General features: G+C 42.2%; 1 protein-coding gene across 1 annotated transcript in view; it reads right to left on the bottom strand.

Annotated features, from left to right (window-relative positions):
- The window catches only part of ODAD2 (outer dynein arm docking complex subunit 2), a 171,055-nt gene that overhangs the window by 137,105 nt on the left and 16,277 nt on the right, over positions 1-17,673 (bottom strand). Inside the window, exons 7-11 of the mRNA XM_058297773.2 lie at positions 17,468-17,604; positions 14,905-15,021; positions 11,041-11,246; positions 8,517-8,612; positions 1,808-1,955 (exon numbers count right to left, since the gene is read on the bottom strand). Of these exons, the coding sequence (XP_058153756.1) occupies positions 1,808-1,955; positions 8,517-8,612; positions 11,041-11,246; positions 14,905-15,021; positions 17,468-17,604 (704 nt within the window). The remainder of the gene's footprint in view (positions 1-1,807; positions 1,956-8,516; positions 8,613-11,040; positions 11,247-14,904; positions 15,022-17,467; positions 17,605-17,673) is intronic.

Below are 17,673 nucleotides of genomic sequence, written 5' to 3'. Positions count from 1 at the left end.
TTTGGAATACCACTTAGGATTTGTTTAAAGTATACCATGCACATAAACTTTTTATATTTGTATTTGCAAGAATGACTCATCCTTATTAGCAGACAAAGCCATGCACACATACATCACATGGCAACAGCTGCAAGCAACGCTGACTGATGGCTCACAATTTCGTCCCTCCTCCTTGCTTTTTTCCCAGGTCCACCTTAACCTTAATCATTGTCGTTTCCTGCTCTTACTTTCCACAACGTCAGTGGATTCCTTGGAACCAGTGATGTCTCTATGCTGATTATTAAGCTCTAATTCTCAAAGAAGAATTATAATACTCTTTCCCATTTTCCCAATATTTTGACTAATTTTTCTTGGGATCTGGGATTCAGAAAAGCATATGAGTGTTTCTGAGAAATGCTGAGAATTTCGACTGAGACCATATCCACTGGAGGAAGGGGGCGTAGTTTTCATACAGCCAAAGCTCTTCGGCTCTCTATGCCAACACTGGATACATCTAGAGATGGCTTTTTGTCTAATTTGCAAAAAGGCATATATAGGTTACACATGCCAATTTGCAATCACCTCAAAGTCACAGGGAAATTACCCTTTAGCAATTTAGGAGTCACATAAATATCTTTAAATATGCAGTATATTTTCCACAGCCTGTTTCAGTCTCTTCCAGTTTCAGTGATATGATGAAACTGCAGTAGACCAAGCTCCTGGCCAACTCCCTGGGTTAATTTCACCAAAGACATGGCAAAGCAGAAGGAACATTTGTGTTAAGTCAAAATGTTGTTACACATTTTCTGAATTACAGCTTTGGACATGGCCTAGAAATTACCAATACTCACTATCCATTATCAAAATGAATATTTATTCTGGGCTTTGGAAAGTCATTTTTCCTTGCTGCCTCCCCCATTCAAGGGACTAAAACATTTTTTTTGACCAGTTATATCAAATATTTTCATATGTTATCTTACACAACAGATATCCACATATTCTCAGCCTCTACAACATGTCAGGCACCATGCTACGCGATTCAAATGTGTTTCTCACTCCTTAAAATAAGCCGACAGGATTATTAATTTCATTCCACGGGTTGAGAATATTAAAGATCAAAACCATAACTTTTTAAGAGCCGTGTGACTAGTGAATGACACAGCTTAGAACTTAGCTGAAGCCCAACTTCAAAAATGCATGCCCTTTCCACTGCACCATGCTGCAATGCATAAAATGATGAAAGCCACAAAAAAATCTCTGGACGCAGCTTGGGCTTTTACATCACATAAATTCTGTATATGTTTCTACTAAGCAAATCTTGTTTATTCATATTTTAATTTTATTAATTGTACAATAAGCTAAAACTCTACTAATTGTGTGAATCTTTTTCAAAAATTGTCAAATCCAAGCCTAACAAGCATATTAGGTGGACAACGCGATGGCACCAAGTGTACATGCAGAATTCCTTAACATGTCATCTTAGCTGCGATTACAGTAGAACAGCAGTGACTGACGGGAACTTGTCCTGCCACGTCGCCATCCAGCTGAAGCGGAAGGGAGAACAATCACTGCTGCAGTGATCCACATGTCCCTCCCCACCTGCTCCCATCCACGGGAGAGGATGGTACTGGGCAGCCTGGTTGCTCCACGAGGACTGACCTCACTATCTTCAGGGTAATCAGACATCCTCTGGGTGCCCTTACGTAACAGCAGGGAGGCTCGCTACCTTTATCTGAATGCAACATAATAAACGTGGAAGAAGAATATACATTTTCGGAAAAAGATTTCAAAGGAACATTGCAAACAGAGGACAAAAGCTCTTCCTCACCTTTAAATATTTCACCAGCTTCTGAATTTGCCAATATTCAGATGGCAAATCGGCATTTGCTTCCTGACGATGATCAGGTGGTTCTTCATCTTCCTCACTCTCTGAGGAACTCTCGCTAACTATATCCTCCACCTTTTCAAACCCCTTCCTAAGAAAAGCAACAATGACATAGATATATTAATATATATCAGCTACAGCATGCAGATGGTTATAATATCTCTGCAACGGATTAGATCCCGCACCTCCTGAACTGTTAGGAGCTCCATGAGGAGATGAGAAAACTCACAAACTAGCAGGTGCAGTTAGGAATTATTGCTCTAGGCTCGATAACAATGAAGAGCACTGTGCAACATGAACAAGGGGATGAAGCAAATGCCCAAAGGCCACCACGAGCCACAGGGGGCCATATATGTCTACAGTTGTTTATTTAATTAAAAGGGAATAAAATTCAAAATTCACTGCAAGTGGTCCACAGTCCTGTGGCTCATGGCTACCACACTGGACAGTGTAGATACAGACCATTTCCATCATTTCAGAACATTCTAGTGGACAGTACTGCAAATACCTTCAAGTATTATAAAAGGGTCCCCATTACCCAAGAAGAACCAAGGTTCAGCACTCCCTTTCCATGAGGCCTAGGCACCAGATGCCATAATAGATGTCATCAGCCGTAGATGCAATCAACTGACTAATGACTGAAGTCCGTGAAGTGTCCTCACAGTTACAGTCAGGCCAGCGCTGGCTTGACCAGACAACTGGGCACCATCGCCTGGCCAAGTTCCCATATGAGCTTAATCATCACAGTGACCATTCTAGGATATACCCACAATGCCTTTCTCCTAATTCTGAAATCCAGAAAGTTCTAAAACCTGAGTTTTTATACTACTGAGCCTAAGCTCATTTGCTGTCAAGGCCTGACCTGAATTATCTCTCTTACGCAGTGTGAATATTCACATTTTACTAAGAAATGCAATTACAGGTTACTGGTCCAAACCCCCTTACAGGTGTTACATTGTATACATTATATGCACCTTATTAGTTTTTTTAAGTGAATATTTCAGAATCCCCAAACACATTTGGCCACAGGCATTCAGAACAAGGGACTGTGGATAGATATCACCTCATATTAATTCTCCCAACAATCTATGAGGTGGTTGTTATTATCATCCTCATTATAACTCTAATGAGGTAAACTAATTTGAACAAAGCCCCATAACAAGTAAGTGTCTAGGTTAAAAGAAATAGTTGTATGAAGGGAGCTGTCCATTCTGGTTCCGCTATGACCTGGGGTAGTCACTTAAGCTCTATATGCCTCAGTTTTCTCATCTGCAAAATGGGAACAGTAATCACTCCATAAAGAGTTTAGAACTGTTCCTGCTGTAGAATAAGCATGAAATGCCTATTAGGTATTATTATTACTGTCATTCATTCATTCAAGAACTACATACTGAGGGCTGGATGGTGCTAGCTATCAGGGAAGGCTGCAGGAGAAGGTTGTCTTACAGTGTCTTCCTCAAGTGATGAAGAAAGCTGGGCTTGGGCTTTTGTTTCGTTTTTGCTAAATTTTTTTTCTTTAGGATCTGATTTATTTCAGTCTTGTGGACCCCATGACTTATATAATTCATCAGGTTTTTGTTTTTGCCTTGATCACCAGCAAGTCCAGACTCAAATCTGTTGTCTATGAGCAATTACTGAGGCCCCTGTGTTATTTTCTATCTCGGCACCTTGTCTATTTCGGTATGGCCTTAATCACGATCTGAATTTTTTTATGTGTTTTCATGGGCATGGTCAAGAAAGCTCCATGGGGGTAGGAGCTGTGGCTCTCTTGATCACTGTTATCTTCAGCTCCTAGCAGACAGAATGCATTCAATTAATATTTGTTGGATGAAGGCAGGAATTAAAGCATGAATGAATAAGCAAATGAAAAATCACATAAATGAATTGAGGTTACATTAAAATTAGGGGAGGAGAGTTGTTCTGGTGATGAACTCCAAGAAGTGCCAATAGGAGTGGGCTGGTAGGGAGAAGGCAGCAGTCAGAGGAGTTGAAACTAACAAACTATTAGGCCAAGGTATGCGATTGGTCTTCCACTTGGACTGGTGGGAAGTAGGCTGAAGGTGATGGTGAGGCAAAGCCAGCTGACCCATTAGACACAAGAGCCAGGAAAGAAAGAGGGTTGCATTAGCCTCAAAGGCAGGGAGATCTCACAAGAAGAAGAGTAAAGTATTTTGAGGCAATAAAGAGGAGAAAGCTGCGTCTTCTCTATATGGCCCTGTGGTTAAATAGGCCTTGAGGAACAGAAGATCCTGCAAGGGAATCACTGTCCTCCTGGAAGAGTTTCAGTAATTGCAAGGTAGGAGAGCAGGAAGCCTGGGGTATGCAGATTGAAGATGTCAGGAAATTCTTAACCTTATGGTGTGGGGAGACAGAGGACAAGGGTTACAAGGAGGAGCAAAGTGGGACAGCCGTTCAGACGGAGGGAGTAGAGAGCAGAATGGGGCTGAAGATGCAGTAGACAGGTCTCAGGTGGGTTTGCATTTAGAGCTATGCCCAGGGAGAGGACTCTCAGGCACCCAGTGAGGAGCACGGCCATTTCAGGTCACCACTCCTTGCAAGGATTATGGACACACTGGAGGGTCCAAAGGAAACCAACCAGGACTGTAAAGGGTCAATGTCATATAGATGTTAAATAGGGATTTACAAAAATATGAGTGGACTCCTGATAGTTATGCTCAAATGAAAGACTGTCATGATTAGGAGGAAGTAGACTTTGTCCTCACTGCTCTAAAAGATTCAAATTCCACATTAAGCCATGGGCATGGGCTGGTTCATTCAAGCCTTCGTGTGCATTTCTAATTCACTCTCATTTTCTTTCCTTTTCCCTCCTCTCTCCACTCCTCTGTGTTCTCTTCCTAAAAATCTTTCTATTCTATTCCATTTGGGAGCATCATGAGAAGATGAGTAATTTTTAAGTTTTATTAATTTGTAAGGGTCTATGATTCCCCTAATTTCTCTCAGGAATTTTAGCCCAGAAAGCCCCAATTCTTGCATTTCTAAATGGTCCACAATGAAAGTAAATACCTCCACAGAAATGCCTGCTCCAATTCAGACCAAGTTGCAGGAGTGAACTTCCAGTTTCATGTATTCTCTTCTCCAAAAGATGAGAGGAGAGCTGAGTTGGTTTTACAGGGAAACCCAGCAGACATCTGGTCCAATTAAGACACAGCTTCAATTTAACTCAAAACCCTGGACTGAGGGAAGTGGATGTGGCTCAACTGATAGAGCATCCACCTACCATATAGGAGGTCCAGGGTTCAAACCCAGAGCCTCCTGGCCTGTGTGATGAGCTGGCCCATGCGTAGTGCTGCCACACGCAAGGAGTACCATGCCACACAGGGATGTCCTCTGCATAAGGGAGCCCCATGTGCAAGGAGTGCACCCCACAAGGAGAGTCACCCCACACGAAAAAGTGCAGCCAGCCCAAGAGTGGTGCCGCACACAAAGAGAGCTGACGCAGCAAGATGACACAACAAAAAGAGACACAAATTCCTGGTGCCGCCGAGAATGCAAGTAGACACATACAAATGAATACACAGCAAATTAAAAAAAAAAAATCTTAAAAAAAAAAAAAAAAACACCAAAGACCCTAGATTGATGCTTATGCTAGAATAAGTCCAAATTCTCAAGACACTCTAAACATACCTTTCCTGAGTCTAACACACTTTTGGGATAGAGGAAAGAGTGTACCGGGTCTTGCTAATCACTCCAAAATCACAGTAAAAATCAGTACAGGACTTGTACACTGAAAACTACAAATGCTGATGAAAGCAATCAAGTAAGATCTCAATAAGTAGAAGGGTACAACGTAGTTATGGACTAGACATCAATTATCTCCAAATTGATATACAGACTTATGGAAATTCCTATCAAAATAACAGCAAAATTGTTATGAATATAGTCAAGATTATTATTAAATTTATGTGGAAAGGGAAAGGAATTAGAAGAGATAAATTTTTTTTTGAAAAAGTGAGAGAAATCATTCTACTCAATTTCTAGATTATAGCGTGCCAGTGATCAAGACTGTGGTATTGGCAGAGGGCTCGGCACAAAAAATTCATTTCAGTAAAGATGCAGAAATAGCCCCACACAAGTACAGTCAATTGATTTTTGACAGCAATGCAAAAGCAAGTTAATGAAGGAAAGAGAGCTCTTTCATGAAACAGTGCTGGAGCAACTGGATATATACAGGCAAAAAAAAAAAAAATGAACCTTAGAGTTTATACAAAAATTAACTCAAAATGGATCACAATCTTAAATGTAAAACTATGAAACTTTCAGGAAAAAAAAACAGGAGATATCGTGATCCAGGACTTTTTGGTTACGAGTTCTTAAACATGACACCAAAAGCACAATACACAAAAGAAAAATTGGTAAATTGGATGATAAATTGGATATCATTAAAATTAGTGGTTTTTTTTATTTTGCAGAAGACCCTGTTAAGATGAAGAAAAGAATGGGAGAAAATATTTGCAAACTACATGGCTGACAAAGGATTAGTATCCAGAATATATAAAGAACACTCAAAACTCAACGTTAAAAACCAAGCAATCCAACCAGAAAATGGGCAAAAGACCAAGAAGCATTTCACAAAAAAAAATATACAAATGGCAATAAGCACCTGAAAAGATGTTCCACATCACAAGCCTTTAGGAAAATGCTAAGACCACAATCAGACATCCACACACACCTTTAAGAACAGCTAAAATTACAAATAGTAGCAATACCCAATGGTGGTGAAGATGAGGAGAAACAATCTTGCACACATTGCTGGTGGGAATGCAAAATGGAACAGCCACGCTAGAAAATAGTTCCTTAAAAACTAAACCCACATGCACTATGGGTGTCGACAATTGGATATTTATCCTAGAGAAATGAAAACTTACATCCATTATAAACCTGTATATTATGGTTCATACCAGCTTTCGTTGTAATAGCCCCATACTGGAAGTAACTAAACTGTCCCTCAATAGGTGAAGGGTGAAACACTGTGGTATATCCATACCATGGAATGCCACTCAGCAATATAAAGGAATTAACTATCAATACATGCAATAACTTGGATGGGTCTCAAGGGCATTGGGCTGAATGCAAAAGGGCAATCTCAAAAGGTCACATACTGCATAATTCCATTTACATAACATCTCAATTATAGAGATGGAAAACAGGTTAGTTGTTGTAAGGGATTAGAATGATAGAGGAGAGGGGGTTGGGTATGACTGTAAAGGGGTAGTCCAAGGTAGAGCTTTATGGAGATGGGATAATTCTGTATCTTGATTGTATCTTGATCTGTACCTGCATTTTGAGCCATAAAAAGTGATAAAGTGACCCACTATACCAGTGTCATTCCCCTGTTGTGGATATTGTAACATAGTCCTGCAAGAGGCAGCCATCAGGGAAGTGGATGTGGCTCAAGCAATTGGGCTCCTGTCTACCATTTGGGTAGGATTCCCAGGGCCTCCTGGTAAAAGCAAACTGGGCTGTGCAGCAAGCTGGCCCAAGTGGGGAGCTGGCCCATGTGAAGTGCTGGCCTGAGTGGGAAGTTGGCCTACAAGGAGTGCTGACCCACACAGGAGGGCTGGCCCACACAGGAGGGCTGGCCCACACAGGAGAGCTGGAGCAGCAAGATGACAACAAAAAGAGACACAGAGGAGATATAGTAAGAGATGCAGCAGACCAGGAGCTGAGGTGGCACAAGAGATTGAGCACCTCTCTCCCACTCCAGAAGGTCCCAGGACCAGTTCCTGGTGCCGCCTAAAGAGAAGACAAGATGACACAGAAGAACACACAGTGCATGGGCTCAGAAAGTAGACAACAAGCACAAAAACAATGGGGGCGGGGGCGGGGGGTAGGAAATAAATAAATAAATCTTTAAAAAAAAAAAGATAACCATTGGGGAAAAGCTAGACGAAAGGAAATGAAACTTCTTTGTACTACTGTTATAATATCCTCTGAATCCATAATTATTTCAAACTAAAACTTTAAAAAGTTAATTGTCAAATAAATAGAATACTTTTATTAAGGTAAATTTTGAAAATGAAATAAATTTAGTAGAATATCTTAACATTTGACTTTTATCCATGTCCAAACCTTTATGATTTGAAATTTCTGCCTTCTCTTCCCACCCTCACTCTGAAACTCTTACATAACAGTGGCTGGTTCACCCCACTCAAATATATTTCTTTGTTGTCCTAAGTTAGGTAAGAAGTCTGCTGGTTGGCCTCATATTAATAGCTAATTATTTTAATTAGAAATGACATGTATTACTTTAGAACTGGTAGAGCCATCAGTTAGCTGGAGAGTAAGGCCCAGGTGGCAAAACTTGGCTAGGACACAATTGTTCAGAGACGAGAAATGGGTTGAAAACCCTGTTTCCTAGTACTGAGTCCACTGTTCTTTGCATTAAATACATTCCTTTACATAGAGTTAACAAATACCAGTAAATCCCTGTATTCCAGGTAACTCTGTATTAGGACACCTTGCAAATATGCTTAGAGAGATCCGGTTTTATTCTTTTAACTAACATTCCTAATAACTTATCAAAATATCTCAAGACCTAATGTAAGAGTAAAACATACCTGTTCCTGAGCACACTAACTAGTCAGTTGTCAGGGGTGGCTTTAAAGAACTGCTTGTGTTAATAGAAACATACCTAGGTGATGCTCCTCGCCCATGGGAAAGGGACAATCTTGACTTTTCGAGTCTTGATCCACGTTTCTCTTGGATGTCTTTTGATGAGGCTTTGTTTCTGAAAAAAAAAAAAGAAATTTTATTCAATACTTTATGCTGATGAGTGTGAAATAAAAGATGGAAATGCACACCAATATTCCACCATTTTCATGTGCCTGAATGCGGTGTGTTCCTTATGCTGAGAATAACTGAGTTAGGTTTCCACTGAGGAAGAAAGACTGTTGCTGAGATCAGCTCAGTGATAGGTTGGTTTGAAGGGAAGGCAACGCAGAACTTTATGAAATAAAAGGACAGAGAAAGAGACACAAGAGAGGAGATAAAGATGGGACCAGGGCACTCACAGCTTCTGGAACTGAGAGCCTGGACCCGAGTTTCCACAACCTGTTTATTGGAAACTACCGAGCAGCTGTTTGCTATCAGAACTGCAACATCGTCTACAATAATAAGGAACAACTGCAACATCTACAATAAGGAACAGGTCATACAAAGTTCAAATACAATTTAAACTCTTTTTCCCACAGACTATTGAAAGGTTTAAGCATACCTGTAAAGGAACCTCTTTAGGTTGGGGCTAGGGTCTACCTGTTGGGAAGCTGGATGCTTGCTTTTGCAACTGCTCCTCAGTACAGGGTGAAGTAGAGTCGTGCATGGACAGGCCACTAGCTTGAGGTCCCCACCTCTGGTCTGTGACTCTGTTTGGTCCTCACTGAACCACTCCTGGCTGCAGCCAGAGGCTGTGGGAGGAGTTTCTCTTCCCCGAGAAGGAATGGTGCAGTCCCAGTAGCTCTGCGACTGCAGCCTGAGGCCTCAGTCTCCTCTCCCGAGGGTGGCTACGACATCCCCACCTCCAGCTCCTGGAGGGAAGCAGATTTGGCTCAACTGATATAGCATCCGTCTACCACACAGGAGGTCCAGGGTTCAAACCCAGGGCCTCCTGACCCGTGCGGTGAGCTGGCCCACGTGCACTGCTGCTGCACGCAAGGATACCCTGCCACACAGGGGTGTCCCCAGCATAGGGGAGCCCCACGCGCAAGGAGTGCTCCCTTCAAGGAGAGCCCCTCATGTGAAAAAAGCGCAGCCTTCCTGGGAGTGGCACCGCATGCAAGGAGAGCTGATGCAGCAAGATGACGCAACAAAAAGAGACAGATTCCCCATGCCACTGACAAGATTGCAAGCAGATGCAGAACACACAGTGAATGGACACAGAAAGCAGACAATGGGCGGGGGGGGGGGGGGGGGGTTGGTGGTGGAGATAAATAAATAAATAAGTCTTTTTAAAAAAAAAAAAGAAAAAAAGCTCCTGGAGATTCCCGCTTCTGTTCTTCAAGCACAGCCATGCATCTTAAATACTGAAGGAATACCCTGGCAGTTCTTTAGATCAGGAAAAGGTCTTCACAGAATGCCGTCGTTTCCTCCTTTCTGTGCTTGCCAGCCTGGGTTAGAGCGGCCCGTTTCCTGTCTTTCCCACCCAACGTCACAGAAGAGCCTTAGCTCATCTTCCAGGCATGCTCAGGCTCTGCTAACTCTGTGGCCTTCACTGGGGTCTCTTTCAATACGTGTCAAATTCATAATTGAAGAAATGAGCACATGGTAAAAGCAGTCATTTAAAACTCACCTCCCAGTGACAGAGTTGCCCCTACTGTTGTCATTTTCACACACACCCTTTCAAACGGTGTCACAAAGGCCAAACACCCCCAATCTTAGGTGAGCAGGAATCCCTCTCCCCTTGCTGCAGCTCTCTGAGTTTGCCTGCAGCACCCAACAGCCCCGCAGTTCTCACAACCCTGCAAGTGACCTGGGTGTCAGCTCTTAACGTAATCATGTGACAACACTGAACATTAACAACAGGCTGAAACCCAAACGTCTATTTGCCAAACTGTAAAAAACAAAAAAAGTATTTCAGACATTTCCGTTGGCCTCAGCATTTAAGTAGCACTGGCCTTCCATCTTTACTTTGGCACTTATTTATAGGAATTAGTTTTGTAAATTTAGTACATTCATCAAACCAGTGTCCGCTTTTCTTAGGCCACTAGCATTGAGACTCTGGCCTTTTCACAGCATTTATCTAACGTTTTGTTAATAAAGAGGACGCCATCCCTGTAGATTTCTCTGATTAACTCTACATAATTTTAATCATGCCAAATTCCCCAGCACTCATTTAATCAGGCCCCTACTGCAATAACGTTCACTTCCCATGTAATTTCCCCATCTCTTGCATCATCTTTTTCATGGGTTATTGCTCCTGATTCACCAACCACCATGCTGGAAGAAAGTGCACAGTATTCTTACTTGCCCTTCACAGCACTCCAAACGCAAACCCTGTTGGCGTCAAAGCTTTGGGGAGTCAACTTGTACTACGGAGCAAGGAGTAAAATATCTACTCTATATTTTCCTTCTATGAAATAAAGTTATTTCAGTGAAAAGTGACACAAACATGGGATGTAATGGAACATACCAGAAAATCCATCATGCAAATGCTCACTTACTCTTTGTAACCAACAGCTGTCTTCCAATTCAAACTTGGCTCTAATCTCTTGCCAATTTGGCTCTTCCCAAAAGTAATTTTGTTCTTCTCTGGTGTATTCTCTCCTGAACCAGCAACCGATTTGCGAAGGGCGGCTCCTTCTTCCTTTTTAGGTGCCTCATTAGCCTTATTCTTTTCCTTTTGTTGTTCTTCATTGAATTTATTCTCCTTTGTTTAAAAAATAAAGAATGATTTCTGTCATGATAGTATCACTTCTGAATTATCTACCGCTGTGTGAAACTTAACACTGCTGATGACCTCAGAAGGAAGTCTCGGATGTCTAACTGGTACGACTCAGCAATGCCGAAGTTGAAAAAGGGCACCTGAGGGTCGGTATTCCCTGCGGGGGCGAGGCTGACAGGGCGATGCTCCCTAACTCACAGCTCTGCTGCAGCCGCCACAGACACGGGCAAGGCTGGCCCCCTCACGCCTCGCCTCCACGCGAGAACGCTGCATGCAAACCCTAAATGGACTGGGATGTGTAACTTCCAAACTGCTGAAAACCAAAGGTAAAGAGGAAATCCTGGAGGCGACATGAGGTAAGATACACCCCATATGGACCTGATGGGATGGAGGAGGAAAGAAGCATTAGGGGAAGGAAGCAGAAGAATCAAAGGAGATTCTGTCATAAACAATGCAAGCCAGAAGAAAAGGGAGTGAGCTCTTTAAAGGACTGAAAGAAAAACAAGCAAAAAAAAAGCCGTCAACCCAAAATATTACACCCAACCAAAAAAAAAAATCCTCTTTCAAACTGAAAGCAAAATAAAGACTTTCACAGATGGACAAAAGCTAAGGGAATTCACACCAGGAGACCTGAGCTACAAAAAACGTTCAAGGAAGTTCTCCAGTCAGGAGGAGAACCATACGAGAGAGAAACATGGATCTGCACAAAGAAATGAAAAGCTGCAGAAATGGTAAAAATGAAAATACATATAAAAGACTTTTGTATCACTTTTAGTTATTCTAAAATATAATCGACTCTCTAAAATAAAAATAGTAATTTTTGAGAGGTTTATAACATGTAAAAACAAAATGTAAGGCAACAAAAGAACAAAAGATGGGGGTGAGGCATCAGAAGTATATTCTTGTAAAGGTTCTTAACCTATTAGTGAAATGGTAAAATATCACTTAAAGGTAGACATGATAAATTAGGGATATGTATTATAATCCTTAGGGCATATAAACAAAAACCCAATGATATCCATGTACACACCTATTAAGGTATCGAAAATTAAAAAGTCTGACAGTGATTATTGAAGAGTATGTGGAGGAACTGGAATGTTATTGTGTGAATGTAAAATACTACAACTGCTTTGGAAAACAGTTTACTAGTTGCTTAAAAAAAATTAAGCAAACAACTACTATAAGACCTTGCCATTCCACTTCACTCCTAAATATTACCCAAGAGAAATGAAAGCATATGTTCATACAGACTTGCACATGAATATTCATGGCAGCTTTATTTGTAATAGCCCCAAATCTGAAATAACCCAAATGGCCAACAGGTGAATGGAGAAACAAATTATAGGACAGCCATATCGTGGAATGAATAATACTCATCAATAAAAAGTAATGGACTACTGAGAAGTACAGACATGGATGGATTTTGTAAACATTATGTATCATTTTAAATATAGGAAAGTCACAGGCAAAAACAATCTAGAGAGAAATCAGAATGGTGGTTATCTATGAGAGGGAAAGATGAAAGAAAAGTGGGTAAGAAAGTATTTTTTGGAGTGATGGAAATGTTCCATATCATAATTGGGGTGTTAGTTGTATGGAGGTATGTATTTGTTTAAAATTGTGAAATTGTACACTTAAGTCTGTGCATTTCACTGTATGTAAAGGTTACTGCGATTAAAAATGTAGAAACACATCAAGGAAAAATTGTATATATTGGATATCTGGTTTTAATAAGGCAGAACCCCATTCTAACTCATTAAATTCACCCCCAAAACCCAGTCACAAAACTTTACCTCAGATATAAAACAGGAGACACACATATGAGACAGCCTTCACAGGAGGAACGGGAAATGATGGTGAAGAAAAGCAAATTGGTTTGGCTCACACAACTCAGGGAAGACTCAGAAATTAGAAACTTCAGGTACAAAAGAAGGGAAATGTGGGGAACCAGGCTGCTCAAAACAGAAAGGCTGGTTCAAAGTCTCTATAGAAAGTACATAAATCCCAATATCCCTACCCTCTAAGGCCACTTTTCCACCCCCGACCCCTAGTCCCGGCAGCCCAGAAAGGCTTATACCCCCTTCCACCCCTGCAGAAAATGAGAGGTATTATAGGAAAAGGGCCCAGAGGAGCTTTAGGCCTAGGATTCCAGGCCTAAATGAGGGCAAGCATGAGGCCTGAGGCTGAAACTAGGTGCTCAGGGACAACCCCCCCCCACCCCCACATGGCAACTCCTCCGGCTCCTCTTTCCATTCCCCTCCAGAACGCCACAGTCAGGTCCTGTTCCCCAGGCAGGACATCACAAGAGCCTTTTCTGGAAAATCAGAACTACCCCAGAAAAAAGCCTTACGACCTCTGACCAGGCTTTGTCCCCATCGCCCTGAGGTCAGCACTGCTGTCAGGAGGACAGCCCACCAGCACGGGGCTCCTCCAGTCAGCTCCTCAGAGGCACTGAGAGAATGCCATCCCCCTTGTGAGAGGCGTCGAACGTACCAGACCAAACAAACCAAGAGGAACGCCGGGGAATGTGAAACAATGCAGTAAATAAAAGTAAGTTAAACAACAAACCCTGTCATTAATACACTAAAAGACAGTGCATTCATGGAAGAAGAGCCAGATTCTGTAGAAGTAAACATTCACACACACACACATTGAAAATATGAGTTTAAATTTTTAAATTATGTATAACATTTGGAAGATGCAGTAAAGGAATATTTTTTTTTTAAAGAAAGCAAGGGAGAAGCTGAAAATAAGAGAACAGAAAATAACAGAACACCAAGGATAAGAAAGCTCTCAAAAGCTTCTGAAGAGGGAAAAAGCAACACATAGAAAAAGGCGCCTTTAAAATTCTAAGTGAAAACAACTTTCAAAGTGTCATTTGAGAAACAAGTAGGAGAGAAAATTAAAGATATTTTCACACATGCCTACTCTCAATTTTTTCACTCCCATGTGCCTCTTTACTCAGGAAACTCCATCCGAAGGATGGCGGCCCCCAAAGAAAACCTGAGGTTCAAGAACAGGGGTTCCAGCACCAGGAAACAACAATTTTCATTTTCTGGAGGGAAAATGGACCTCGTGGGGATGGCATAGCCTTGGGAATCAGCCTGGAGATGACTTAAGCTTAAGTATATTTCATCAATATTTCTTGCATGGCCTTTTCTTACCATCCAGCAGCTTCAACCAAAATATTATTTCATAAAATAGCATTTTGACTGGTTCCTTATATCTAGCATTGTTTCAAAAACCATAGAAGATGCAAAAGAACAGTCATTATTTACATGCAACTGACACACTTATTGGGACAATCCAGGTGGGCAGTAATCCTGGGAGGCCCAGAATGTCAGAACATCTAGACTGGCTAAACTATTTGTTCTTAGTGTTACTAATTTCAAGGAAATATGAAAAAGTCCTAGTTAGAGAACAATTTGAAAATACCAAACCCCTAAAGAAAATCAGAAACAATTCTTAAACTAGTATATTTACAATATTATTTTATTTATATTGTGGGTAGAAAACTCTAATAATTGAAAGCAGTGCCAGAAATGTGCAAAATTACTCTCCAAATTTTTGTATTACTATTTTAGAAAGGTGTAGTGGAGTAATAAAAATTTTATGAAAGTTCAAAGGAAATAATAAAACTTACCTGTTTAGCCATATTTTTTGAAAATGTTGCAGATTTGTCTTTTAAAAATGTGACAAGGTCTTTATAAATTTCACCTTTTCTCTCATAATTGATTTCCCCCTCATCATCTGTTTTGCCCTTGGGGAGAAAAAGTTTGGTATTATCATTAAAGTGACAACAATTCAAGAGCCTGATCCATACGTCACAACCTAAGCACATGTATTGTTCTGTTCTCTGAAGGATACACGTGGTGGTCTTTATACACGAAATGTGTGGGCAACACTCTTCCCCCTTAAGTTAGTGTTGATTGGTTGGTTGGTTGGTTGACTCATTCATCCATCCACCCACCCACCCACCCATCCATCCATCCATTCATCCATCCACCCACCCACCCACCCATCCATCCATCCATCCATCCATCCACCCACCCATCCATCCACCCACCCACCCATCCATCCACCCACCCATCCATCTATCCATTCATCCATCCACCTACCCACCCACCCACCCATCCATCCACCCATCCATCCATCCATCCATCCATCCACCCACCCATCCATCCATCCATCCATCCATCCATCCATCCATCCATCCATCCATCCACCCACCCAGTACCTGCGAAGGGCATGTAGATCACTCGGTTATTCAGCAGAGAAATAAAAGCTTCTTTTGCTTGCCCTCCTCTAGTGTGAAAACGCATTATGACCCCAGAACCCTTCATGATGAGGTCATAAAAGGCCTTGTGTGTAGAATGTCCCCCCAGAGAGCCCAGCTGTCTGTCTGCCACACTCTGCCCTTGTTCTGGGGGGGCCCGCTTGCTCTCGGCTAATTTTCTAGGGTCAGGGTCTCTGCGTAACTCTACCCCTCTTCCTTTCTGTCTCTCCCCTCTCATTCTCCCTTTTCTTTCTCTTATTCTCCCTTAACAGATCACAGGCACATGAAAATACTGCATTGTAACTTTTGTTGAACTGTTGAGGAGTTTTGTGCTGCTTGTCTTTCATTTTAAAACTGCACAGAATATTTAGAGGTTCCCGTTTCAGATAAAGTTGTATATACCTGGGTCTACGGCCTTTGATAAAAACAGATGCCTGTGCCACTCCAGGAGGCCAGAGAACATGATTCCTTCTTTTATTCTTATTTTCTAATTAGAGATTTAATTTTTCTAAAAAAAATCATAGTACTCTTCCCCACCATCCCCGCCAGCAAGCAGTCATATTTAGGCTATCTACTGCGGTGACACAGAGAGAAATAAGGGGATGGCACACTAATGAGAGAAGCACTGAAAAGGCTTGTGAGATAAGAGGCCTGTAAACAATCAAGAACGTGACCCCAGCATTTAGAGACCAACCCACACCAAGTGTCACAAGTCTACAAGCAGCACCTGTGCTAACTGGACCCCATTAAGGATCTGTGTCCTCCCTATAAAATTGGCTTGGGAGTCCCAACTTCATGCCAAAAACAGGGACGCAGAGGAGAAAGCTGAGAACGGCTCCTCTTAGCTAAGTTCAGTGACTAGGTCGGAGACTACAAACGATGTTTTCTAATCCAGAAAATTCAGAAGGCCATGTGCTGTTTACCTCAGTGCTAAACCCACCCATCCGTACTCTGCTTTGTACATACATACTCTGTCATTCTCCTTAGCCAGGTTAAGATGGGGTCAGTCCACAGGGAGCTGAGGGGTGGCTGAGAAGCTGGAGGTGGGCGAAGGGGCAGGCTCCTTCCCATTGGCTGCAGTTCCTGCTTGAGGCCCCCAGCCATGGCCCCCCATCCCTGGCACTGGCAGTTGCTTCCAGTAGTGACAGTTGGTTCTCATTTCCAGGGTTTTTATTCCCAGAACCAGGCTCATCATGCCTGAATATCATTATCAAACCGCCAGCACCCAGTCCTCAGCAGTCCAGGCCTCAGTCTCACAGAGACCCTCCTCAGAAATCCTAGGGGACCAGCACAGCCTGGATGCCCCCTCCTCAGAGGTGAGGGGTCTCAGCTCTGTGGAAGGCCTCCTCGGAGCTCCTAGGGGACCAGCACAGCCTGGATGCTGCCTCCTCAGAGGTGAGGGGTCTCAGCTCTGTGGAAGGCCTCCTCAGAGCTCCTAGGGGACCAGTACAGCCTGGCAGTGCCCCTTTCCCAGATGTGGGGCCCCAGTCTCACAGGGCACTTTCTCCAAGCTTCTGTGTTCTGACAGACCCCTCCTCTTCCCCCTGCCCTCAACCCTTATGGCGGACGCTGCAGCTATGACTTCTGTACTTTTATTCCTTCAGTACCTGTATAACTAATCAGTGAGCTGATAATGTTAAAGAGGTTTTGGTTTTATAACATAGAATGAGTGCCTTGAAACCCACTTCATAGAAGACTGACTTAGTGACCTGGCAAAGGTGAACTACGGAGCTAATTCTGAGGACAATTTCAGACTTGCCCAGAAAACACAAGGCAAAGGAATCTGCTTCCATCTCACAGAAGAGCATTTCACTCTCTGCGGTCGTATGAGTAAAATCCTTGAGCTACGCCACATCAGTTACAGATGCTTTACTAAGGAGCAAAGTGTGCTGGGTTTACCTAGACCCTATTTTTCTTTTAAGTTACTTACACCATTTAAAAATACTCCATCTGTGCTACAAGTGATGCACAAAGTTTCAACATCATGTGGTTTCACCAACACATAACAAATTTCCCCACGAATCTGTCTCCAAGGTGGGGCTCGACATCCATTTGAAAATTCATAATCTGAAACCAATTATCAATCAATTAATAAGAGTTCCTTAACCTAGAGTTTTCTAAAATATGTTGGCTACA

The sequence above is a fragment of the Dasypus novemcinctus genome, chromosome 5 (genome assembly GCF_030445035.2).
Source record: "Dasypus novemcinctus isolate mDasNov1 chromosome 5, mDasNov1.1.hap2, whole genome shotgun sequence".
Lineage (NCBI taxonomy): Eukaryota > Metazoa > Chordata > Mammalia > Cingulata > Dasypodidae > Dasypus > Dasypus novemcinctus.
The sequence above is the reverse complement of the archived record's forward strand: the minus strand, read 5'-3'. Positions and strand labels throughout refer to the sequence as shown.